A 23,989-nucleotide genomic window follows, 5' to 3' on the forward strand; every position below is an offset into this window, starting at 1 on the left:
TGGTCCGGGCGGCCTCCACTGCTGCTACATTAATGTACATGTGAGATATGTTTTACAGCTATAAGTCGAGGTGGGACTGGTGAGAAAAAGATCTAATCAGAATGGTGTCGTCCGGTTTTGTTTTGTTGCTTCCCCCCCCACATTATTATTTTTCTTTTGTTGCAACGACCTACTTTTACAACATTGTATATGTGTTATTAAAGTCACGACAGACAGACTAGTAATGTCACCTGTCTGTTGAAAATGAACACAAAAAGATTTTAATGGCATGTAATGGTAAGAATTATACATTGCAAGTGTTCAAATTGAGGGGGGAAAAGTGCGCAAAGTTTAATAAGGTCCCAGTGGATACTGTGTGTGTGTGTGTGTGTGTGTGTGTGTGTGTGTGTGTGTGTGTGTGTGTGTGTGTGTGTGTGTGTGTCAGACAGAGAGAGAGAGAAAACCATCATGGATGGTGGATGGAGCGACTGCAGTATAGTGCCCCCTCCTGGGCGGCGGGATCCACTGTCAACCTCCGGGCTGACTAATGTGAGAGCGCCCCCTCTCCACTATCATTGGTTGTCACATACGGGACTGAAATAAATTACTAGTGTTACTCTGCTTGTGTTCGGACCCCTAATATAAAGTAGTAGATAGGTGTAGAATAAAATCAGTTAATGGAGCATAAAAGTAGCTTCTGTTAGCCTTCATTTCTTATTTCTCCTGAGCTGAAGTAATAGCTATGATATTACCCGTTGAGCGTAACTTTTTGTCAAAATTGTTCTGATGCATTTTGACATTAATACCTTTTTTGACCACTTGGTGTCACTGTAGCCAAAAGCGCCTGAAGAGTGAAGTCGATCCGCAACTTTTCCGTATTGTAATATTTAAACATAGAGATTTTCGTGATAAGACCACTTAAAACTATTTGTGTTGAAGACACTTCTGTCCATCAAGTATTAACTTTATCATATTTTAATTTTAATTTATTATTTATAGTATTTCAGGATTCACTGAAATGACACAATGTGTGTCAGAAAAACCGCACGTTATACTTTAGATGACGTTTCTTAGAATGTCTCACATACTGAGCCATCAGCGATTTCCCATGTACAAGCCACCATTTTTTTTTTTAAAAAGATCATTGTTTTTTGCAACCACTTCCTGTCACACGTTCTGAAACAGTGCCCCCCCCCCCCCCCCCCACACACACACACACACACACTCTTCCTGTATTTCTATGTTTGTGAGGATTTTCATACGTTTCCTGACTACGGGTGTTTTGGGCACTCACACACACACACTCAACTTCAAAAAGGTGAGAAGAACCCCAACTAGCCAAATTTGTTTCACTGTAAATCTGCCTTCCCATCAAACACGAGGCCATTCTTGTATATCAGCCTTTCGATCTCGTGGTCCAGATCAGTCCTTGCATCTCTGGAGCCCTTCCTTGTCTGAGCTGTACAATCCAAGTGCTCATCTCCATAGTCTTCTGACGTCCTCAAACCAGTGTTGTCATCGTCCGTGTCCTCGTCCTTGTCCTCATACCAGTGGCCTCTGAACAGCCTCTCTTCTGCATTCTCTGTGGTTGACTTGCCCTCCGGCTGCATTTGATACAGTATCAGCTCGTCCACCTCCTCTGGCCTTTCCAGCGTTTTCTGCAACGCAACACACCGGAAAAAGTGACATTTGAGAACACAAATGTGATTTTGTGCTGTTCTACAACATAGTGACCACTGAATAAGAAGAATACAGGTAAATTCCAGGGTAAATTTCCCTCATCCAGTTTTAGAAAACAAACAAACAGGCAAAAAAGATTGGTTCTCACCTGGTTCTGTGCCTGATAATGAGTGAAATCCAGAATGACGGGCTTCGGCACAGGAGGAAAGATTTTTTGCTTGATTCTGAATTTAAGATCAGAGGAGACGTGTGAGATGTGCAGGTCCAGCGTGCGCAGCGTAGCTTGATAAATGGGTCACTTACTGCCTCAGCATGCAGGTGCACATTGTTGAGATCAGAAACATCACAAACAGCCCACTCAGGACCCACAGCAGCACTAGATGGGGGGACATTTGTGGTGGGGTTATAAAGTTGTTCCAGTCACAGATCAGGGCATTGAGGTCATCGAGGTCATTACCGGTCACGTGGCTCTCCGGCAGAGTGTTGACGATGCGAAAAACCTGAGGACCCTCCCCGGCCCCCGTTGCTGCCGCCAGGCTGATGTTGTATTTTGACCCAGGTGTCAAGTTCTCAAAGCGGTGTTCCGTTACAGATGCGGACACGTTATAGCACACTGAGAAAACGAGCATTAAAATGTCAACACACCCATAAATTGTAAATCCGGTTTGTTTTTTTTCCAGACACATCAAGGAACTAAAGAAAGATGCAAATTTGGTTTCTTCCCTTCTGATACACAAATTAGATCATTTTGCAAAATAACTGCGATGAAAATGAGACATTGCACCTTCGTCTTTTTCCTCCGAGTTGATTTTAATACTGCAGAGCCTGTAGTGAGAGAGGAAACCACGAAGGCTCTCGATGGGAATCGTTTTCCAAGACAGGCTGACAGAGTTGGAGAGTTCGTCAAAAACCCTGAAGTCCAGAGGTTCTGAGAGCGGAACTGAAAAAAAGTGGAACAACTTTAACAAGAAGTAACCCTCCGTCCGTGGCCTTCGCATCTACATGATGACAGGAGTTATCAATCCAAAAAAGATGCTTTTATATTAACACGAGCATCGCTCTCATTCAGTTAAAGCAAGGTTTTTAAAAGTCGCAGCTCCTCCTCCTTCCAAAACCAAACATATTTGTTAGATTTGAGGTCCATCACAGGACCATCCATTAGTCTTTCCTTGCTGTTAGCCTGCGCTTGCTGTTAGCCTCCTGCTAAAGGGGAACGTCTCCACAAAGGACAGCTTTGTTTTGACGTTGATTTTGAATAAATCCACCTTCACATCAACACAGCGATGAGTGAATAATGACTCACCTCCCTCTTTGTGATAAAAAACACACATTTTATCTGTCCGAGGCTTCCTGCCGGGACATCTATGTTCAAAGTAAAGGTAGTAAATGTAATCCTTCATCGCTACAACAGAGAGAGCAAAACATTTGTTAATTTGATAACCCAAATGTGTCGATGACTGGGTACAAACTGCACTGCTTACTTTCATTTTTATTTCTCTTTGTTGAAGTGATAACTTCAGCCGGCCTCCAGTCTCCATCCTGAAACTCGTACAGCTCCAGGCAGTTTCTCTTTTCCAGTTTCTTACCCAGTTGAGTACTGTCACAGGCTGGTTAAAAAGAACAGCAGCAACAGCTGAAAATGGCCAAATGTGCATCCTGCAGGATTAATGCACACAATCCCCGACGAGCACGCACGTGCACTCACTTTTTAAATCCACTTTTTCTATCTGCCCTACCGATGCCACTGCCGTGGGAGAAACCCCCACTGCGTTTTTGGCAATTACAGAGATGTTGACGGCAGAGTAGGACACATAAGTGGTGAAGTGGGTCCCTTGGGTGCGATGGTGCACCTGCTTGCAGGGGCATCTATGGGAGGATTGAGTGTCAGTGATGCTGTAGGTCACTCCCGTGACTGATGCTGCCTGAAACATGGGCTGGGAATCAGAACACGACAAACATGTCATCATCAAGTGCCACCGTAGCTGAGAGAAATGGTGGATTTTGGAGCTGCCGCTCGCTCGCTTACTTAACATTTTGCGACCGCTCTGTGTGTTGGTGTCAAGCAGCAACTCGTTTTCCCGTCACCGACTTACCGTCCATGACAGCCTCAACTTTCGGGAGCCATTGACAACCTTTGTTTCTATGGAGACCACGGGTTGCTGATGCAGCTCTGCAATAGACACAGACAAAGGTCTCTGTTTTATAGTCCCTATACTATTTATGCTGCACCTCTTTGTTTGATATTTACTAGTTAGGCTGGTTTATGGCGTGAAGAATGGATAATTCTCTTTCTATAAGTGGGAAGTTTTACTCCCTGTTTCATTTTGTAGATGTCAGATAGTAATGAGTGAAGAAGTAGTGAGTAACAGGATAGTATTCACACGGCTGACCATGTTCCAAACTCCAAAATTGTGAACTCACCTGCGGGAACAGTCACAACCGGAGACCAGTCGCTCCACAGCGGGTTCAGGACCCGAATGGATCGATGTCTGATTTGGATCTGGTAGGCTGTGTGCTTCAGGAGATTCTCAACTGTCATCTGGTCTGTGCAGATCAAAAAAATCAGATGAGGATAGGTCCTCTCAGGATGTGCGCCAAGGCTGAATTTTCTTTCTTTCCACACACACAACATGATACTGCTCACATGTTAAATTTATGAGGCTGGTGTTGGCCATTCTCTGCGACAGAAAACAAAACGGTTAATCAGAATAAATGTGTGACTTTTCCCCTGGTTGATTTGAATTTGGGGACAAAAAATGCCTCACTGTTTCCCATGTTTCCGTGAGGCGTTCATGTACTCGGAAGCGGACTTCGGCTAAAGCCGGATGATCCTGTGCAGCTGTCCAGCCCAAGATCAGGTCGCCTTTTAACCAGGACATGCTAACTTTTCTCGGTACATCATATTTTACTGTAGAGCGAAGCCAAAAAGAATATTTGTTTTATGCATACAGTTGTCTGCATTTTTTTACTTATGGAAAAATGGTGGAAATGTGCGTCAGCACCTGTGTGGTGGAGTGTAACAGATTTCTTGTTTGACTGGCAGCTGGAGTTTCCAACACGAGCCTCCACCCAGACGTCCACAGGCCTATTTAAGATCACTTCGTCTTCATTCAACGTGACACAGGAGGTCTCAACGTCACAAGATTCTTTCAGGTAGCCTTTTCCAATGCTTGAAGATGAGAAGAAAAGGAGTGAGACAGAGGACAAAATCACATTGGCTGAGGTTTTCCCGATGCATGTGCACGTCTGAGGACACCGATCGTTACCATAAAGTCATATTTCCAATAAATACTGGCAGGTCTGTAACGGTTTGGACAGTGACTTATTTATTAAGTTATTCATTTATTCGATCAAGGGGGGACATCAATAAAATTTCCTTTTACAGATTGACAACCAGAAGACTGTGGAGGTTAAAGCTCAGATACTATAGAGCTGATATCCAGAAGCTGTCAGTTACATTACAAAGTATGCAGCAAACAAACTGTGTCCAAGACAAAAGAGAGATAATAATAACAACTCAAAAAGATAAATAAGTGAATAAAGAAATAGCAATAGTGAGCAGCGAAGCCAGGGGAGAAGGAGCTCTCGGGGGTGAAACTGCAGCAAAGCAAAGTCCAATTCTTGTGGTAGATGTGACTCATTGATTGTAGGATTTGGCAAGTATGCTTACGTGTAAAGGATCAAATAGCATCGCTGTCTGAACAGCCACAGACCCGACCGTGTGTACGTAGACCCACTCACTCAAAGACGACCTTGTACGTCACATTGCTTTCAGTTGTATTCGCGTTCCATTCGCAGTAAATCATATGGTTTGTTATATTTCTGAAGCACAGAGGACTCAATGGAGGCTCACATGTCGACCCTGAAATGAAATGAAAAAAGGCCTTAGCAAGATGTGTTACACAGATCTGGGGTATTTTCTTTTTACAGCTTCAGCAGGAAACTAGAGCAGCTGGTTTGACCTTTACGATTCACGTCAGAGCAATTTTCATTTTGGCTGAAAACCACTTGTATGTTAAAGAGGCAAAAAAGGTAACGTGTCCTTGGCAGCGCTCAAAGAAACATCATCTACACGCCGCCTGTGTTTTCACACGCCGTTGTGTGTTAATGGAAACCACACCATGCTGATAAGATAACCAACACCTTGTGGCTAATTCAATTTTTACAATGTGAAATTTCACTTTCACAATCATTTTCTGTAGCTTCTGTCTTCCATACTGTTTATTTCAGCTTAAAAAAAATCTTGCTATTTAAAAATATCGGATCCATTTCAGAAAATTCATAAATATATTATTACCAAATGTTTGATTTCTATATAGTGTGTAGTTCTTCAAAACAGTGGCACGAGGATATAGTGTTTTTGTCAAATCGGATGTGATTTATTTAGTTCAGACAACATAAAGGCCTTATTTTGTGCTGCTCAAGTCTTCGCCGGCGTAACCATTACACGATCTTCGGTGCACTCACATCAAATTTGTGACTGGCCAGAAAAATAGGGCCCAAATCTTCTTCATCAGTCAGTCACTGAGTGCTCATGGACATTCTGGCAATGCATTGTGGTTGCTGCATGTGCCTTGCAGACGTATGCACTGCATTTGTGGCATCACGCTCACATCTCATGGCGTTCACACTGCGGCGCCACCTGTTTTGCCACCGCACTGTCGAGGGTTAGATCTTATTGCTCATTCTTGCTTTTTTACCACCACTGCAGCAACAGTAACAAATGGTGTTGGTGACTATGAGTAAGGGGCTCTACCATCAATTTCCCCAGCCTCCTAGAAGGGCTATCTGCTCCTTCCAGGTTTTCCCCTCCTTCTGAACAACAAAGGCTCATCATCCTGACACCTCTAGGTCGGCAGGCCCGAGATCATTCTCCTGTAGGAGTGTGTGTCCATTGTAGAGGCAAAAGCCCGCATGGTGAGGAAGGCACAAAGCAATATGTTTCCTGGAATTGCAAGGTTTTATTATAAGAAATCACATAGAATTAAAGTGAACACCCAATAATATTCATCAATCAACAATAATCTCAATCAATCATTATTTCAGCACCACGATGACAACCTGATTTCCAATTACATTAAACAGCGACAACATGCACGAGACGACATGTAGCTACATTTAAACTTTACCACATCTATAATACATATATTAAGTATGTAAGTCTTCCATTATCTCCATAAATTTCCAGCTCATATTAGCCAAAACAAGTTTAACTTGCTCGGTCCATGAAGCCCTGTCGTCTGTTCCAGGAACACCCTCTTACCATGGTTCTCAAAAACACTGTCAGCAGGTTTCCCTGCACACATCTGCATGCTGTGCATTTCTGTGTGGCTGTAGGACTTGAATGGCGAAAAATGTCATTCCTGACAGTTATGTAAAGGTTCCGTTTTTACAGGGTTTGCACAGTTGTTATTGCCTTTCACTGATTCATTTGGTTTGATAAGGAAACACCACAGGTACAAACATTAAAGTGCAACTATTTTGTGGTTTTGGTTGTTCTGGGAGGAAAAAGTCAATGAACAAGATTAAGAAAAAAAGAGGGGCGTTATGTCAGCAAGAGTGAGCTGAGTGATCATAAAGTCAGTTTGAGGTCTTCTTGTGGTCACTGAGCGTGGTGGTGCAGGAGCACAGCTCTCACGTCTGTAAAACTTTTACAATGTTTTTACAGAGTTTTCCAACCAAGTGCCACGTAATTTAATGCCTACTTCTGCTAAAACAAATAAAGAGAATATGAAGCCGTTTACTTCATAGCCTACTTCTAACCAAGGTGGGGAAAAACCAAGATAGCTCCAGGCAGCATCTTCCCCATAAATCCATTCCAGCAGACAGCTGATTAAGATGGTGCTTCCTTCCTGTCTATTCTTCTTTGAATCTCCATTAAGGCCCATATTACATTATTTGAAATGAAAGATGCTTTGGACTCAATGCCAAAAGCAACATCACTAGACAGCTTCTTGTGGCTTTGTGGGACCTGGCTGGTTCAGGAATCTTGGATTCTTTAAAACTGTACTTAATTCTCTTCTTTTGAAAAAAAAAGGTAATGGCCCGTTGGAATGCTCCAGCTTTGGGCCCATCAGTCCCAAACTGTGGTATCAAACTGTAGTCAAAAGTCTAATCTAGATGAGGGGACACCAAGCTGCCCTCATCAAAGAGCGCTTGGCTTCTGATCATATCTGCCAATTACTGCATCTTTTTGAAGCAGAACCGTCTCTGGAGCACCCATCTGCTATCCTCTCCCTGGATTTATTTTGGTCGGTCTTCTTCTCAAATGAAGAATTGTTTTAAAAAGGAAGAATTTCACATCACTGTACCTTTGCTGAATGTAGTAATGAAGAGGACCACAACAGTGCATCCATGCAGCGGCGCCACCGCTTCACAGCTTCCATGAGATGTCATTGAAATGTCTTCATAGATTATTCTTGACCTGCAGTGTCAGAATGTGTGTCGTTTCCTGTCTCTCTGCTTTAAAAGCACAAGTGTCGGGGGGGAGGGGGGGGGGGGGGGGGGGGGATTAGACTCACCTTACCAGCACCGACAGTCATAACAACCATTACGAAACTGCAACTCTTTTAAGTTTTTTTTCCCCAGAAACAGTTTCGTTGACTGCAGCCTGTTTCACAGAAAAGCACGAGGTTATAGACAATGTTTCCCTCGTCATCCTTGTCATTAATACTGATTTGATTAAATATAAGATATGAATTTAAATCAAAGGACATGTTCCAATCCTTAAAAATGATTTTATAAAAAGAGAATGAACCCAAAACAAAACAAAAAAAACACCTAAAAAGAAAACATTTCTGTTTGATTTAGGACAAGTGTTTCAGTATTTGTTAGTTCTTCTGAGTCACCAAAGGTTAGGAAATGCCCTTTTTATTTCATTTTAATGTATCTAAATCAATATGCTGCCATAAAATAAAATACTTCTAACCCTAACCCTAAGTTTACAGTTGAAAAAAGAAAATATTCAGTGGTTTTCCTTACATAAATTAGTTGTAAATTATGTTGGTTATGCATAAAACATCTACCCAGCCTTTTGCTCATACTGGGTGATTAGTACTTCTGCAATCATGTGCATGTTTCTATGGCAGTGTGAATTGAACTCTCAACGTATGTATTTCATGGTAAACCCATATGTTATAACATCGTAATAATAATGTCATAACATTAAAACTCTGGAAACCCTGGTAGACTTTTTCACCCAGTTGTAACAAGTATTTATCCTTAAACTCTGATTACTGTAATATCAGTCTGTAACGCATTTCCCCATTACACACTGTAATTGATTTCATGTATTACAATAAAATATCCTCTGAAGTTGTAAGCTTGTGTATCACTGACATTTGCTCAGTGCTTCATGTCACCTAATCTGAAGGGAATATAAAGTGAATAGTATAATTTATGATGGGCTTTAAAACAAGGTGTCTGCATCTTAGCTCTGCAGAAATATGGGCATGTCCAGCCATGTCCATCTGTGTTTAATGTAAGAAAAAAAATATTGCCAAGGTTTTTAAGCTGTTTGACTAATGGGATGCCTTCACATCAAATCTGTGTTCTACTTGCAGATGCCTTTAACGTGGGCTTCCTCTTTTTACATCCTTATTTACGTCCCAGATCTCATTTATACACTTTCATAACAAATCACTTGCATTTTCGAATATACAATTACTCTCCCTCTGACATGCACACGTCGTTTCATCTTTAAAGGTGGTTCCGGCTTACTCTTCTAAGAAGAAAGAGAGGAAGAGGAAGAGGTATTTATGTGGCTCTGTAGAAAAGCCTCAGCTGCGCCCTCGGGTGGCCAAAACATGCAGGTGTCGCCGGTACATCATTGATTCGGGCGGAGGAGAGGTACGAGCCCCCAGCAGGTTCTTCGGTCCCTCGGCTGTCTTCTGCACCAGTCTAAATCATAGAATCGTAACATACACTACAGACAATGATCGGGTTTTTGATCCCCCTGTAACACTGATGAAAATGTCATATGCGTATTGCCCTGTGTTAGAAGATGGCGGAGTCAGATGGTGTGGATTTCGCTTCGGATCAGCCACGGAACAGGTGAGTAACGCCGGCTGAGGATGTGGTGTGACCGTGTATGAAACTTCGGGTCTCACCCCTGCAGGCTCGGTTCGCCCTTACGGGGTGTAACGAGGCCGGTGCTGGGCTTGAGGAAAGAGCGGGGAGCCGTGCTGGGCCTCCGGGCGAACACCGGCGTTAGGGGCAGCGGCGTGACAATGGAAGGGTGTAGCAGCGGTCCTGCAAGAACTAAAGAATGTTCGTGGAATAAGTTGTGTTCTTTTCACAGCAGATCTGTCTTGTGCTATTACAACGTTTCGCTTTAAAGTCATGCTGTATGTTACACTGTCGACGCAATAACGCGGACCGTAAACGCACCATTAGCGTCCATCAACCTCGGCTGCGCGCTAAAGAACCACTAAAGTAAACCGGAGTCGAGTTTTAAGGAAATTATTAACTACATTTCAGCTGAACGTCTGTTTGCTCGTCGTAACACTCCTTAATGTTTTTAGTAAATCTCAAAATGCGTTCCGACCTGGATAAACCTCGAGACTGAAGCTAATGGTTCAGTTTGTGCGCATCTGATGTTATAGTTTAACAAGGATACAAATAAAAGCTGATTTGCCACTAAAATAGTGTAGTGGGAACAATCACAGGTGTCCCAACATGCTGGACGCCAGATAGATGCACAACACAGCTGTGGCAGGTAAATAAAACCCCAGCCCAAGTGTTTTCCTTCCATGAACGTTCCAATATTATGCATTAAGAGAAATTTCTGTTATTTTACAATGTTGTGTTTTGCTTTTTTTTGCTGAATATTTTGCGTCAAACTGGCTTGCTCTAATTAAGTTCTGTTTCAGTCTTTCTACCATTTTATATCATAACAACAGGCCTTAAGCAGATTAAGTTTTTTTTAAAAATGTCATTGCCCCATTTATCTGCATGTTAGATCATCAGACCAACTGTAATATACAGTTTATGTTATTCTATCCTCAATTTTATTTCCAAATATGTGCAGCACTGACAAGGGTAAACGGAGTGACGTCATTTGTTGTCATTAATGTTTCTCCTTGGTGTGCAGATGCACGCTCACTCTACACGCTACAGATTCTGTTTTACCTTCTGATTGTAGATGATTTGATCAAATTTCCATCGCAGGACCGCTGAGAGTGTCTTGCATTAGCAAAATACATTAGATCACATTTTAATACTCCTGGGCTTCAGTTTGCTTGGCTGGAATATTACAGCCTCTGGCAGTACAGCTATATCAAAGAACTGGATCAACACTGGGTCTCTTTCTTTCCAGTATGGCTAACAAGAATAGCACCCTGCGCTGTACATTTTCAGCCCCCAGCCACAGCGCCACCCTCCTTCAGGGCTTGTCTGTCTTGCGAGCTCAGGGCCAACTGCTCGACGTTGTGCTGGCAATCAACGAGGAGCGTTTCCAAGTCCATAGAGCCGTGCTGGCCGCCTGTAGCGATTACTTCAGGTTAGACTGACACTTCCTGTTACCCTTTTACACCTTAAGTTGAAAGCACTTAGAGTTTATAGCTTCAGCATGGAAAGCAGGTTTGGGGAGGGACTGTTGAAAATGCAACATTTTAACCTCTGAAAATGGGTTAAACGGACCCCTGGCGTTTTTTAAGAGATAATGTTTCTAATCATCCTGTGTTACAGAGCGATGTTTACCGGAGGGATGAGGGAGTCGCAGCAAGACACCATTGAGCTGAAAGGGTTGTCTGCCCGTGGACTCAAACACATTATCGACTTTGCCTACAGCTCAGAGGTCACGCTAGACCTGGACTGTATTCAGGACGTCCTCGGGGCGGCCGTATTTCTCCAGATGGTCCCAGTCGTGGAGCTCTGTGAGGAGTTCCTCAAGTCGGCAATGAGCGTGGAGACCTGCCTAAACATCGGTCAGATGGCCACCACCTTCAGTCTGTCTTCCCTCAAAGAGTCAGTGGACGCCTTCACCTTCCGCCACTTCCTCCAGATAGCGGAGGAGGAGGACTTCCTGCACATTCCCATGGAGCGTCTTGTGTTCTTCTTGGAGAGCAACAAACTGAAGAACTGCAGCGAAATCGAACTCTTCCACGCCGCGATCAGGTGGCTCCAGCACGACGAGTCGCGCCGGGCAAGAGCCAGCAGCGTTCTGTGTCACGTGCGCTTCCCGCTCATGCGCTCCTCTGAGTTGGTCGACAGTGTCCAGACAGTGGACATCATGGTAGAGGACGTGCTTTGTCGCCAGTATCTCCTCGAAGCCTTCAACTATCACATTCTTCCCTTCCGACAGCATGACATGCAGTCCCCGCGCACGCTCATACGCTCTGACGCGGTGTCCCTCATCACATTTGGCGGCACGCCGTACACCGATAACGACCGCACAGTGAGCACCAAGGTGTACCACCTCCCTGACATCACTTCCCGCCAGTTCAAAGAGGTGACGGAGATGGAGGTGGGGTGCAGCCACGCCTGCGTGGCCGCGCTTGACAACTTTGTGTACGTGGTCGGGGGACAACATTTGCAGTACCGCAGCGGCGAGGGCGCCGTAGACAGCTGTTATCGTTACGACCCGCATCTGAACCAGTGGCTGCGCATTCAGCCCATGCAGGAGGCGCGAATCCAGTTTCAGCTCCACATGCTCCGTGGTCAGCTGTATGCCACGGGGGGGCGGAACAGATCCGGCAGCCTGTCGTCTGTGGAGCGCTACTGCCCGAAGAAGAACGAATGGACATTTGTGGAGCCCTTAAAACGCAGGGTTTGGGGTCACGCGGGGACCCCCTGTGGAGAAAAGCTGTACGTCTCCGGGGGCTACGGCGTCTCCCTGGACGACAAGAAAACTCTGCACTGCTACGACCCCGTGTCGGACCAGTGGGAATTCAGAGCGCCCATGAATGAACCCAGAGTGCTGCACGCCATGATCCACACAGGGGAGCGGGTGTACGCCTTAGGGGGCCGCATGGACCACGTGGACCGTTGCTTTGATGTACTCGCAGTCGAATATTACGTCCCGGAGCGGGACCAGTGGACCACCGTCAGTCCTATGAGAGCGGGGCAGTCTGAGGCCGGCTGCTGCTTACTGGAGCGGAAGATTTACATCGTGGGAGGCTACAACTGGCACCTGAATAATGTCACGAGCATCGTGCAGGTGTACAACACGGAGACGGATGAGTGGGAGAGGGATTTGCACTTTCCCGAGTCCTTCGCCGGCATCGCCTGTACGCCAATCATCCTCCCACAGAACGCCGCACAGCGCTAACCACCGGACCTCTGAGTGGTTCTTTTTTTCTACCTGCTGTGTTTTTTGTCGTGCCAGCGCGAAGTTGGGGAGCCGAACACTGTAAGCTTTGATTGAAGGACAAATCTGGTTTTATCAAGCACATTTTAAATTTGGGATTATTTTTCCTTCGTCTCTTAATGTCAGGAGATTTTGGTGCTGAGGCATTATGTTAATGTGTTGGTTTTCACAGGTTTACTGGAATTTTCACCTTTTATAGACTGAATTTTAATTTGTGTCTTGGATACCAACTTTATTTACAGAGCTTTCTCTTTAAGAAAGGCTAATTATAATTCCATTAAGGGCTTCATTTTAACACGGCACATTCTTAAAGATTTGTTTATTTGAATCTATGTTTCCAATATTGGATACACCTTAATGTCAGACATTGTGATTGTAATGTGAGTTTAAAGATTCTGTAATATAAATGTTTTTAATCACAGATAAATATGAAAGTATTAATATTTTATTGCAACTCTATCAACAAACCTCATCAATGCACAGTAATTATTGCACTATCATTTACAAATAGCATGGGTCTGTTCCGGCAGCTGCATAAGTGTTAAATGTGCGTTCACTGAAATCTTAAGTGTGCTGCATTACGTCTAATTCTTTTAATTCTTATACTTTATGTATATTCTGAATTCTTAATAGTCTCCTAAAACAAGCTGCTGTTCAATAGCTTGTTTTCGACTGCAATGCTGCACATTTGACAGACCTCTAATTCTGCTGCTGGAGGGAGAGGAGCGATTATCGTGTTTAAGGAAGAATTATTTTTAAATTCTTCCTGTTTTAAAACTGTCTCCTGTTTGCCTTAGTGTGTACACATGCTATTTGCCCATTGAAAAGCACACGCTATCATGTTCAAGTGCAATATAAGCCGCTTTTAGTCCAAGAAGAATGTAGATGTTTGTGTGTCTCATGTATGTTCTTTATTAAACACAAATACCTTCCATGGGGTGTTTTTTTTTAAAAATTATTATTATTGTCAGATGTATTTCCACAATCTAAGATGTATTGTTTTTTAAAAGGTCCCTTCTAAATTTAGGTTTAATTGAATTTGTTTTGTTTATGAATTCATTAGTTCCAAATTCTACATTTTAAAAGAAATGAAATATATATTTGGGTTAAACGTGTTAGACCATTCGTCTTATTTTGGCGACGTCGTCCGTGCGTGATGACGACACCAGGAGGCCCCTGCGTCACGTGCAACGTAACATTCCATTGAGAAGACGGGGAAAGATGGCGTCCTCTAACAATCCTCGCAAATTTAGCGAAAAAATCGCACTGCATAACCAGAAACAAGCAGAGGAGACTGCTGCGTTCGAAGAAGTGATGAAGGACCTGAACGTCACAAGGGCTGCCCGGGTAAGACCCGCATTCCCCGGCTAATTTCATTTGGTTGCTACGTTGTTTGGAAGCTAATGAACGCTACGGCTATAACGTCAAATCCGAACCTCGGCATGCCAGCGTAAGTTAATGTTGACGTCCTTGACCACATCTCTTTAACGCCCCCTCAGCCCCAAATTACGCGTTTTACTCGGCATGTAAACAAAAGCGGGCGCCCATAGCTGCACTAAGCTAACGCATCATCTCAGGTGGCTGCAGCTGTGAGCGATGCACCTGCTACCCCTGGACCAGCACATCAGCGTGCACATCTGTTCAAGCTCAAGTCTTTTTCTCCCCCTAATGTTGTGTTTGAATAATAGAGGCCAGAAGCGAAGAAATAAAGGTGGTAAAAGTGAGAAACGATCTGGAATTATTAACAGGGCTCCGGATGAGAGCGGCTCCTCCAGCTGTTCCCCCTCCCCGAGTTGCCCTGGTTGGTAACTCCTGCTCGGAAGCGCAGTAATTCCCCCTTCTGCTGATTATTATTACAAATAATTGGCAGCAATGCATGTTTTTTTTTAAAAAAAAATGTTGATTACTGGATTAAAATACCGAGAATCAGAATTCCTTCTCTAATATTAATATTGGGGTATATAGTTAAAACAAGGATGTTGGTGCCATATTTACGATAATTTCTCAGACTTTGCAGGGAAATATAGCATTTTTTGTGTTTTTGACAGCTTTCTTACTCTACACTACTGTAAGGATTAACCAAAAAAAACCTTGACTGGTAGTCATTAAAACCAGAAAAGTCATCATTTATCAATCTGTTGCCACTTAAATGTTTAGGCGGATTAGATTTTTGATCGACTGATGAAACATTACATTTTTGGGAGACCTTTTGGCTTCATTTTGGGCTCCCACTGCTGGAAAGGATGACCGCACGCCCTGTGATACGCTGACAGTCGTTCTTTACTGATGTGGCCAGTTTTTGGCTCATGCTAGGTCTTTTTTTTTTTAATTTTCACCTGCATATCAACCCATTGCATTTCTCTGGAATGTTGTCAGTCCTCCCACAGTTTATTCCCTGTAAAAACGTTGGCACGCTGCGGAAAATAGGATGGAGTTCACAACAGCCGCGGTCAGAAATCATTCACGTCAGCTGACTTTTTTTTTTTTCCTTCTGTCTCCTCCATCCTGAAGATGTTGTTTGCCTTTTAATTGTTTGCCAGAAGCCAATTTGCCTGTCTCGTTGTCTGTCATCTGTCCACCCATCTCACGTCCTCTTCATGGAGCGGCAGGCGTCACTCACTCTTGAGCATCACTTTTTTTTGTGGATCAGATCATTCACTCATGCTTTCATCCAATTTTACCTTGAACAGCTGCAGTTACAGAAGACCCAGTATTTGCAACTAGGGCAGAATCGTGGACAGTACTATGGAGGCTCACTGCCCAATGTCAATCAGATTGGAAATGGCAACATTGACCTGCCTTTTCAGGTGAGCCCATAGCCTCTTTCGGCTGGTAAATCAATGGTTTGTTCTCGACAATAGGTGTAATTTTCTCAGCTTTTGTTGGTCATTTAACGATTTCAAGTGTTGCTGTTTCAGAGGGGTTGGAAAATTCGATGCCGTCAGGCTGTGTTTGAGCTATAGTCTGCAGGAAAAGGCAAAAGGGAAACAACACTCTGTCAAAGGCAAAATGTATTTTCCAGCCATGTTTTAATAGCTCAGGAGCAAATAGCAACCATAACCATTCGAGGCAAAACTTTTCTACACTGCAGTGTAACGATTCGGAATACTTTGAATTATATCATTGCTTGTCATGGCTTTCCATCTTAAAATACATTTGCCAACTCAAGCATCAGTATGGGGGTTCATGGCTTGACTCATTTTAAATTGAACACATTTGCACCATTAATCCTAAAACATTATTATAACGCTGCCTTTTTGTCGTGAGACTTTACCGTCCTGCTGTCACTCACTGCGTCTGCTGTATTAACCTTAGAACTCGGTGCTGGATACAAGTCGGACAACTAGGCACCACGGGCTGGTGGAGCGAGTGTATCGCGACCGGAATCGCATCAGCTCTCCTCATAGACGACCATTGTCAGTCGACAAACATGGACGCCAGATATCCTTTTTTGTGATTATTTTTTCCTCATCACAGTGCACGTAGTGGAAAAAATCTGAATGAATAGAATTAACACAGATAAACCGTACATGAACAAACTATGCAGTCGGGGTTATGGTTCTATATTTCTTATATTCTCCCCAGAATTGAACCAGGAACCATAACCACGGCTTTTTTTGTTAGTCTCTCTCCTCTTTTTTATTATGCTTAACTAAATTCACATTGACAGCTGTCCTTACAGCTCAGTTTACCTCTCCCCACCACCTGACACTAGCTGGAGGAGGTAAGATTCCCTCACCACATTCACAAGTATGACGCAACACCAGATAAGTGGTAATCATCCAACACTGCAACGATAATGTTGGTATTTGTTTTTACTGATATTTGATCTCTAATGTGGACAGGACAAACTCAGACTCAGCTTTACATCAGAGTGCCATGAATCCAAAGCCCCAGGAAGTGTTTGCTGGGGGGTCGCAGGAGCTGCAGCCCAAACGAGGTAAACGCTTTGTTTCATTCTCTCACTAATGGGAAAAGGAGAAAGTAGCGAATCCTGCCGGACTGAAAATTCCGATGTATCCCGTAATAAGCGATCTTTGCTTCAGGGCGCCCGGCTGTGGAAAAGTTTCATCCCTGAGCAGAGAGGAGCTGAGTTAGAGAACAGAGTGCACAGTTTACAGGATCATTTTATGTGTGACATTCTGATTGAACCAAAACCCAGGAGGCAGTTGAGGATTCATTACTGATATCCCGCTCTGTCTGCGGGTTACTGGGCTATTTATAGACCCTCAGAAAAGTAGTGCACCGCTCTGTGTTCCTCTTGACTGGCTTGGATATTGATGACTCATTTCTTCCACTGATTTGGATTGGTATGTATTTTAGTGAGCTACTGTGTCTTGCTGTTTCACTAATCAGCACTGCTGCTAACAGTGCCTGGAACCGAAAAATCGGAATCAAACGCAGACAAAGATTCGCAGGAGCAGTCGTGGGATGACAAAAAGGTGCCTATGGTACAGCTTTGCATTCAGAATACATGTAAACAGCTTCGGAGCTGCAGCTCATGAATACGTTTTCATTGTAGGATGATTCATCGACATCCAACACATGTGAGGTCCCGGGAATCAAGTAAGATATCGTTGTAACAAGCAGCACATTGATAACAATGCAGATCCTTGGTGCTCGCTTTCCTGTCAGATCACACAGATTCTCACTCTGCTCTGGTGGAGAGCAACGCCTTTTTGATCTTTCAGAAAAATTAGTGCAGTCTGGAAATGCCTGGTGGAAGGATGTCGAGCCACCAAAGTAGCTAACGACAAATGTACCGTTAGTTTTATATTCCTCCACAGCATTGTGGAGTAAAATCAGCAGAATGCAGCTGAAAACTCAAACACTGCCACAAACTTTCAAGTAAGACAACGAGGAGAGCTTTACGAGCTTGTTTTTGTTTTTTAGTATTTTTCCATCACCAGACCAGGAGTTAAACCCCTCCGTGCTTCCAGCCGCGCACAACACCGGCGGTTCACTCCCCGACCTGACCAACATCCAGTTCCCTCCTCCACTGTCCACCCCACTGGACCCCGAGGACACCGTCACCTTCCCCTCCCTCAGCTCCTCTAACAGCACAGGCAGTCTGACTACCAACCTCACCCACCTGGGCATCAGTGTGGCCAGCCATGGTAATAATGGAGAGAAAAATAATTTTTTTTAAAAACATGCACTTGTTAAATAATATTACGACTTTTATTTTGTAGGGATTCCCACTTCCTCTCAAACCACCATGACAGCAACAGCACAGCGGCGGCAACCACCCGTGGTCCCCCTCACCCTCACCTCTGACCTGACTCTTCAACAGTCCCCCCAGCAGCTTTCACCCACCCTCTCCTCACCCATTAACATCACACAGGTGAGGCTCATCTGCGCTTCATTTCAATGTTCTGTGAGTGGAATGATCAATGTTCTGCTCAGAAGTTGTGGATTATGTGGCAAATAAGGCCTGCAAACAGGATTTATGTTATTGGTGCCGCCGTATTTCTCCCCTCAGGTCATGCCCGTGGAGTCGCTGACGCTGGAGCAGCAGCTGGCTCAGTACCCGTTGTTCAACCAGCTGACAGCTCAGGCTCAGGCTCAGCTGCTCAGCGAGCTGCAGAAGCAGCAGCAGGCTCTGTCACAGGGCATCCAGCTCATCACCCTACCAACTCTCGGCTCGCCCGGCACAGCCCCGGGCAGCAGCCCCTCCCCGGACAGCCAGAGCCAGACCACTGCCAGCATCAGCGTCAACTCGGTAAGAGCCTGAAGTTTAATTCACACGGTTTATTAAGATGCTTTGACAGATTTTGTGTTTATTGAGCAATAGATATTTTTTCCAATGAGTAATATTTTTCACCCACACCCCGAACGCAGTGGACAGTTCTTTACGCTGGCATCCCAGCATTAAGGGTTTGTGTGTGATGAGCATGAAGCTTAGTGCTAGCTAACATTCTTCCCTCCAACAGTACCGCAATCAGACTGGCTCACCAGCCACTCAGTCTCCAACCTCCCCAGTCTCCAATCAAGGCTTCTCCCCCGGCAGCTCGCCTCAAGTAAGGCCCCACCCACCAAGCTAGCTGCTGTTTGGGGCCCCAGGGCTTAGCACCTGGGGGAAAGCGAGTCGTAGATGAGTTGTATTGCTTTTCAGTCTCTGTTTTCAGCATCTATCTGCTTAAAAGCTGCCTTTCCACCAAGTGGTACAGTTCAGTTCGGCTCGGTGTGTTTGTAAAGACGCCCTTCGTCGCCGTTATTAAAGCATTGTGTTGTCAGCGTTAGTTAGCGGCGCTAACATTTGAGCAATCAGCGGAGACAAGAAGGCGAGAAAAGCATACGTCAGTATGGATGAGTTTAAACTCAGAGGTAACTGAAGTGTAACACTTGTTGGGAAAGCAGCTATATTGTCAACAGCTGCATTCTTTCATCAGCACCGTCACTGTTCACTGTATGCATGACCCCACAATAGTCTGCTGAGGGAGCCCTGGACCAGTACTCTTTAACTAATTAACATTTATTAATTATATACAATAACATGGGATTCCCAAAGGAGTAAAGATGATCCAGGCTGGTTTTCATTCACCTCTGTTGAGATGTGCAGTATGTAACGGTACAAAGGGTTCACGTTCAACCGTCCAGTTGATCACTGAACTGTTGTGAGAGGAGGTAAATAATGACATGTACACATCTTCCAAGTCTTGATTTACAGATATTTGGTCCTGTTAGCAAAGATCAGGGATGGGCAACCCAGTCCTACAACGGCCATGATCCAGCCCGGGTTTTCCTTTCTACCGGGTAGTCACCCACTAACCATTCCAGTGAGTGTTTGTCTCCCTGGTAGTTCAGAAAACCCAGCTGGGTCATGGCCTTCGCAGGACCGGGTTGTCCATCCCTGACACGGACCTTTGCGAGTGTCCACCAGGGCATTATAGTGTACATCACCGCCACAGCCCAGTCATGACTCCCATTCGCTTCGGTCTCTCACCGCAGTGTGACTGTTTCTTCATTTACCCGTTTACCCAAATTATCTGCTTAATGAGCCGAACATCAAATCGCGTGCTAGCGTTTCTCCTACCTCACGGAACTGGCTCTGAACCTTGTATCTGACTTCTCCTCCTCCTCCCACAGCACATTCCTGTGGTGGGCAGTATATTTGGGGACTCCTTCTATGATCAGCAGTTGGCTCTGAGGCAGACCAATGCCCTTTCTCATCAGGTGTGTGAGGACGGCCGCAGGTTAGAAATAACACACGTACGTCTCTCACGACTTCACGCCGAGCTTTGTTTTTGTTTTTCTCAGCTGGAGCAGTTCAATATGATAGAGAACCCCATCAGCTCCACCAGCCTGTACAATCAGTGCTCCACCCTTAATTACACACAGGCAGCCATGATGGGCCTCACCGGGAGCAGCCTGCAGGACTCGCAGCAGCTCGGCTACGGCAATCACGGCAACATCCCCAACATCATACTGACAGGTAGCAGCACCTGCAGCTCTGAAGCGGAGAGCCTGGTGACGTTTTACATTCTGCAGATATAGCGAGAATCACAAGGTTACTTAACTTGTTGGACACGCGTGTGTTGAGTAAGACTCCTGACCAACTGTGCTGTCAGCCCACTTATGGCATTAATTAATAAATTAATTTTATTTTCATTCCCTCGTTAATAAGTCGACAGTCTGCAGGTTAGGCTGTCGTTAGCAGCCTTTTTTAAAGGAGTGCTCTCCATCTTGGATCACTCACCCAGCGTACCGTCTACACCTTCACTGAGACGTGTTCAGGTGCGTCTTCACCAGTTCCACCAGTCCGACGGTGCCAGTTCGTGAACACGCTGCAGCATCACTTAATGTTTTAATGTAATTTGTCGACTGGAATGCAAGTTGTACAGGCTAACTCTTCGGCGTTACCGTGTTTTATACCTCTTTTCGATTGTTTGACTAGCTCCTCTCAGTGAAGGTGAAGCATCCGAGTGTGTTTTTGAGCTGCTGGAGATGCCCCCGTCTCCCCAGGCGGCGAGTGTCTCACTTCTCTCTTTCTCCGATGTCACATATTTCAGTCACAGGGGAGTCTCCGCCGAGCCTCTCCAAAGAGCTGACCAACTCATTGGCCGGCGTCGGCGACGTCAGCTTTGATCCAGACACGCAGTTTCCTCTGGACGAGCTGAAGATCGACCCGCTGACCTTGGACGGCCTGCACATGCTCAACGACCCAGACATGGTGCTGGCAGACCCCGCCACAGAGGACACGTTCAGGATGGACAGGCTGTAATGCTGCCCTTGAGCAAACACTATCAGAAAGAGAGGGGAAAAAATACACTGACTTGGGAATGGAGAGGAACAAAGGGCAGGACGAACCCAATCCCCCGTTGCATGGTTTTCCAGCTGTCCGACCTCGCCCTCGACTCTGTGAAGCCCTTTGAAAGGATGCGCCACCAACACAGGGGGAAAAAAAGACGTCCAGGGAATGGCCTCGCTGTCACTCCGAGATCGGTCGCTCAGCGCTTTTTGCTAGCCTGCTGTGTTTACAGTGTACCATCACATGCCACTTATTTCCCCCCAAAAAATGCACATTTTACGTTTTCTTTTCTTCTCACATACACTTTTTTTTTGTTTTTGTTTAAATTAACCGACGCTCGTGGCGGGAAGCTGCTAGGACATTCGGATAAACCGTATCATGTTAAAACGGCTGCGTCGCCCGAAAACAAGCCGAAAAAGGAGAAGCGAGCGCAGCCGTGTCGCTCGTCAGTCAGATGAATCGGTTTTTGCATCATGCCGTAATGGCTTTCTACTTCACACTCAAAGCTTTATTTTTGCAACCAAATGTTATTTTCATCTTCTACTGTACGTTTTGATGCTTTATGTACTTCTATTTATTTATCTAGTAAGATTTTATATTCCATTTCATAATTTGATGCCAAATTGCTCTCTGTAGGTATAGTGTAAAATTGCACTGATGTACTTTGTGTCTATTTATTAACATATTTATATATACGACATGTGTGTGTGAGTGTGTGTGCGTGTTAACTTGGTTAACAACTGTGCAAAAACTCCCCATAGTTGCTTTTAGGTGTTCGATGTTTCGATCTCTGGCATAAGACGAGGTTAGCCCAGATTTTAAATCAGAATATCTTGAATTTTATCACACCTTCAGAAGAAAAAAAAATTTTACACTTCTTTTTTTTTCTGAGAAAAAGATCAGGTATTTCTATCTAAATAGAAGGCAGGAAAATGTCTCCAAATTATTTTACTTTGCCAACAAAAAGCCAAAATCTCCTCAGACGGAACCACAAGGGACGCCGTCTGTTTTTGTCCATTTGTTTGTTTGTTTGTTTGTTTTTTAAAAAGCTAAAACGGTCGATATTTTCACTCGTCACTGTGAATTCACCTGATTTTGCCTTACATGAGTATTCTCCGGCTCTACTTAAGTGTCTAATGTGACGGCGTACTTTCGTAACTTGTAAAACTTTCTGTCATTTGAAAGGAACTTAGCGTTGGATCGGTGGTATTTGTGCTTATGTTGTGTAACGTTTGACAAATCAGTGTACTGTATTTTGTACCGGTACAGTTTATAGCCAGGGTTTGGGGTTTTTTTTTAACTGGAGAGAAAAGGGTGGAAAAAATATCAAGCGACGTGTTTGGAAAGAGCGATTATGGGGAGGATTTTGCTCCTTCACAGGGAAGCTCTAACAAAGCTGCAGAGGGCACCAAGTTTCACAGTATTAAACCTTAAAATCGTTTAATGTTCAGCGTAAACAATCATTCAGTGAATTTTACAGACGTTGACACTGATTTTATTCTGTGTTGGGCTTTTGTCAGAGTTTCCCTGAGAGGTGTGTGGAAGTCTACCTGGAAGTTATATTTCGCTGTTCTAGTGTCCATGTACAGACGTGCTCTTCATCTGTCACCTCAAAGCGCTGTCAGGAAGATTCTCTGAACCTTCCGATGTCCTTCCCAACAAAAAAAAAAACAAGGAATCACCTTTGGTTTACGACTACTCCTGTCTGCTCTGAATTCGTCCAAGGTTTTGCTCTTCTTTAACAGTGATTCCTATGCAAATGAGACAATAATACAGCCCTTAAAGGAAAAATCCACCGCTTGAATTTCAAAAAGTGCCCATTTAAAAGTGCTGAGAGAAGTTGTGGGCGCTCCGTCAGTAATTCCCAGTCAGTATTACAGCCGTTTATCTTTTATTTGCAAGTCTTGTGTGGCGCCGACATGTAAGAAAGCAGAATGGAATATGTTTTTATTTATTTGGCTCTATGCTGTAACGTTGCGGTGGTGCTTTGACAATCCCCAGCGATTTCAGAACTGAAGAAGCCTTCTGGATAGAAGGCGAAACGTCTTCAAGAGAAGAAACCCAGTCCAGTTGACAGAGAAAACTACCTTGGATTTGACAATCAATGAAACTCTACACTAAATTCTTCATCGTGTCTGTCAGTAGAAACGCACGAATCCCACATTCATGTAACCTTTTACGTTCTTCATTGGAGACGTCCCCCCGATTCAACTTTGAACTTTCTGGGTTTAATTCATGCCGAGTTGGATTTTTCCTCTAAGTGGGTGAGAGAAATGTTGGTTGAGCTTTGCGTTGGAGCCCAACTGGCGAAGTTTGAGTTTCCCCGTCACCCCGATGAACGCTCTGTACATATTGTATACGCTGAAGCAAGATGCATGACTAAACAGTCAGAACCACTAAACAAAGGCCTTTATAGCTCTGCAGGTTTCATTTGTGTAACATAACGGTATCACAGAGTCTAAACAGATGCATGTATGAGTTCCTCCAAGGTCAGAGTTAACTCGATGACTCTTACATTCTGTATATTGCTACTTTTGTGAATGATTCGAGAATGTATTTCCTGCGGCAGCGTCCTAGTTATTTGCCAAACTACCTGAGCTTTGGAGCTTGTGGGCTCTCTCTCTCTCCCTCTCTCTCTCTCCCTCTCTCTCTCTCTCTCTCCCTCTCTCTCTCTGTCTCTCTCTCTCTCATTTGAGGAATCAGACTGTTGCTCATTCCTTTTTGCTTTCTGTAGCATCTCACTACGTTCAAGTGTCGATTGTGGCGTGGAA

At 44.4% G+C, this 23,989-nt stretch overlaps 3 protein-coding genes across 11 annotated transcripts; 2 read left to right on the forward strand and 1 right to left on the reverse strand.

Moving 5' to 3' along the window:
• Nucleotides 1–938: 938 nt before the first annotated feature.
• Nucleotides 939–9,500, reverse strand: il12rb1 (interleukin 12 receptor subunit beta 1). Of its 4 annotated transcripts, XM_029828323.1 has the most exons (17): nucleotides 9,379–9,500; nucleotides 8,181–8,269; nucleotides 7,971–8,083; nucleotides 5,401–5,521; nucleotides 4,662–4,828; nucleotides 4,425–4,567; nucleotides 4,304–4,337; nucleotides 4,081–4,203; nucleotides 3,753–3,829; nucleotides 3,365–3,593; nucleotides 3,141–3,266; nucleotides 2,963–3,061; nucleotides 2,444–2,599; nucleotides 2,117–2,272; nucleotides 1,963–2,035; nucleotides 1,808–1,883; nucleotides 939–1,637 (listed from the first exon to the last, which is right to left on the reverse strand). In XM_029828323.1, the coding sequence occupies exons 3-17, from the start codon at nucleotides 8,053–8,055 to the stop codon at nucleotides 1,329–1,331; spliced, it is 1,974 nt and encodes a 657-aa protein (XP_029684183.1). In that variant the 5' UTR covers nucleotides 8,056–8,083; nucleotides 8,181–8,269; nucleotides 9,379–9,500; the 3' UTR covers nucleotides 939–1,328. The 4 variants fall into 4 exon arrangements, with proteins under 4 accessions (XP_029684183.1, XP_011613315.1, XP_011613314.1 ...); XM_011615013.2 differs by lacking the exons at nucleotides 8,181–8,269; nucleotides 9,379–9,500 and adding an exon at nucleotides 6,127–6,604; XM_011615012.2 differs by lacking the exons at nucleotides 8,181–8,269; nucleotides 9,379–9,500 and having other exon boundaries at nucleotides 7,971–8,097.
• On the forward strand, nucleotides 9,478–13,901 carry klhl26 (kelch-like family member 26). 3 transcript variants are annotated; one of them, XM_029828325.1, is made up of 4 exons: nucleotides 9,479–9,711; nucleotides 9,776–9,927; nucleotides 10,976–11,158; nucleotides 11,347–13,901. In XM_029828325.1, exons 3-4 carry the CDS (start codon nucleotides 10,977–10,979, stop codon nucleotides 12,926–12,928), a joined length of 1,764 nt encoding a protein of 587 aa, XP_029684185.1. In that variant the 5' UTR covers nucleotides 9,479–9,711; nucleotides 9,776–9,927; nucleotide 10,976; the 3' UTR covers nucleotides 12,929–13,901. The 3 variants fall into 3 exon arrangements, with proteins under 3 accessions (XP_011613313.1, XP_029684185.1, XP_003974374.1); XM_003974325.3 differs by lacking the exon at nucleotides 9,776–9,927; XM_011615011.2 differs by lacking the exons at nucleotides 9,776–9,927; nucleotides 10,976–11,158 and having other exon boundaries at nucleotides 9,478–9,711.
• Nucleotides 13,902–14,156: 255 nt separating this feature from the next.
• crtc1b (CREB regulated transcription coactivator 1b) lies at nucleotides 14,157–23,204 on the forward strand. Of its 4 annotated transcripts, none has more exons than XM_011615009.2 (14): nucleotides 14,157–14,314; nucleotides 15,658–15,774; nucleotides 16,283–16,408; nucleotides 16,630–16,691; nucleotides 16,813–16,907; nucleotides 17,324–17,409; nucleotides 17,490–17,533; nucleotides 17,861–18,084; nucleotides 18,160–18,311; nucleotides 18,450–18,689; nucleotides 18,901–18,987; nucleotides 20,057–20,143; nucleotides 20,228–20,402; nucleotides 20,980–23,204. In XM_011615009.2, the coding sequence occupies exons 1-14, from the start codon at nucleotides 14,189–14,191 to the stop codon at nucleotides 21,189–21,191; spliced, it is 1,833 nt and encodes a 610-aa protein (XP_011613311.2). In that variant the 5' UTR covers nucleotides 14,157–14,188; the 3' UTR covers nucleotides 21,192–23,204. The 4 variants fall into 4 exon arrangements, with proteins under 4 accessions (XP_011613311.2, XP_011613310.2, XP_029684486.1 ...); XM_011615008.2 differs by having other exon boundaries at nucleotides 17,339–17,409; nucleotides 20,980–21,191; XM_029828626.1 differs by lacking the exon at nucleotides 18,901–18,987.
• The last annotated feature ends 785 nt before the right edge of the window (nucleotides 23,205–23,989 follow it).

Source organism: Takifugu rubripes, chromosome 20, assembly GCF_901000725.2.
Source record: "Takifugu rubripes chromosome 20, fTakRub1.2, whole genome shotgun sequence".
Taxonomy (NCBI): domain Eukaryota; kingdom Metazoa; phylum Chordata; class Actinopteri; order Tetraodontiformes; family Tetraodontidae; genus Takifugu; species Takifugu rubripes.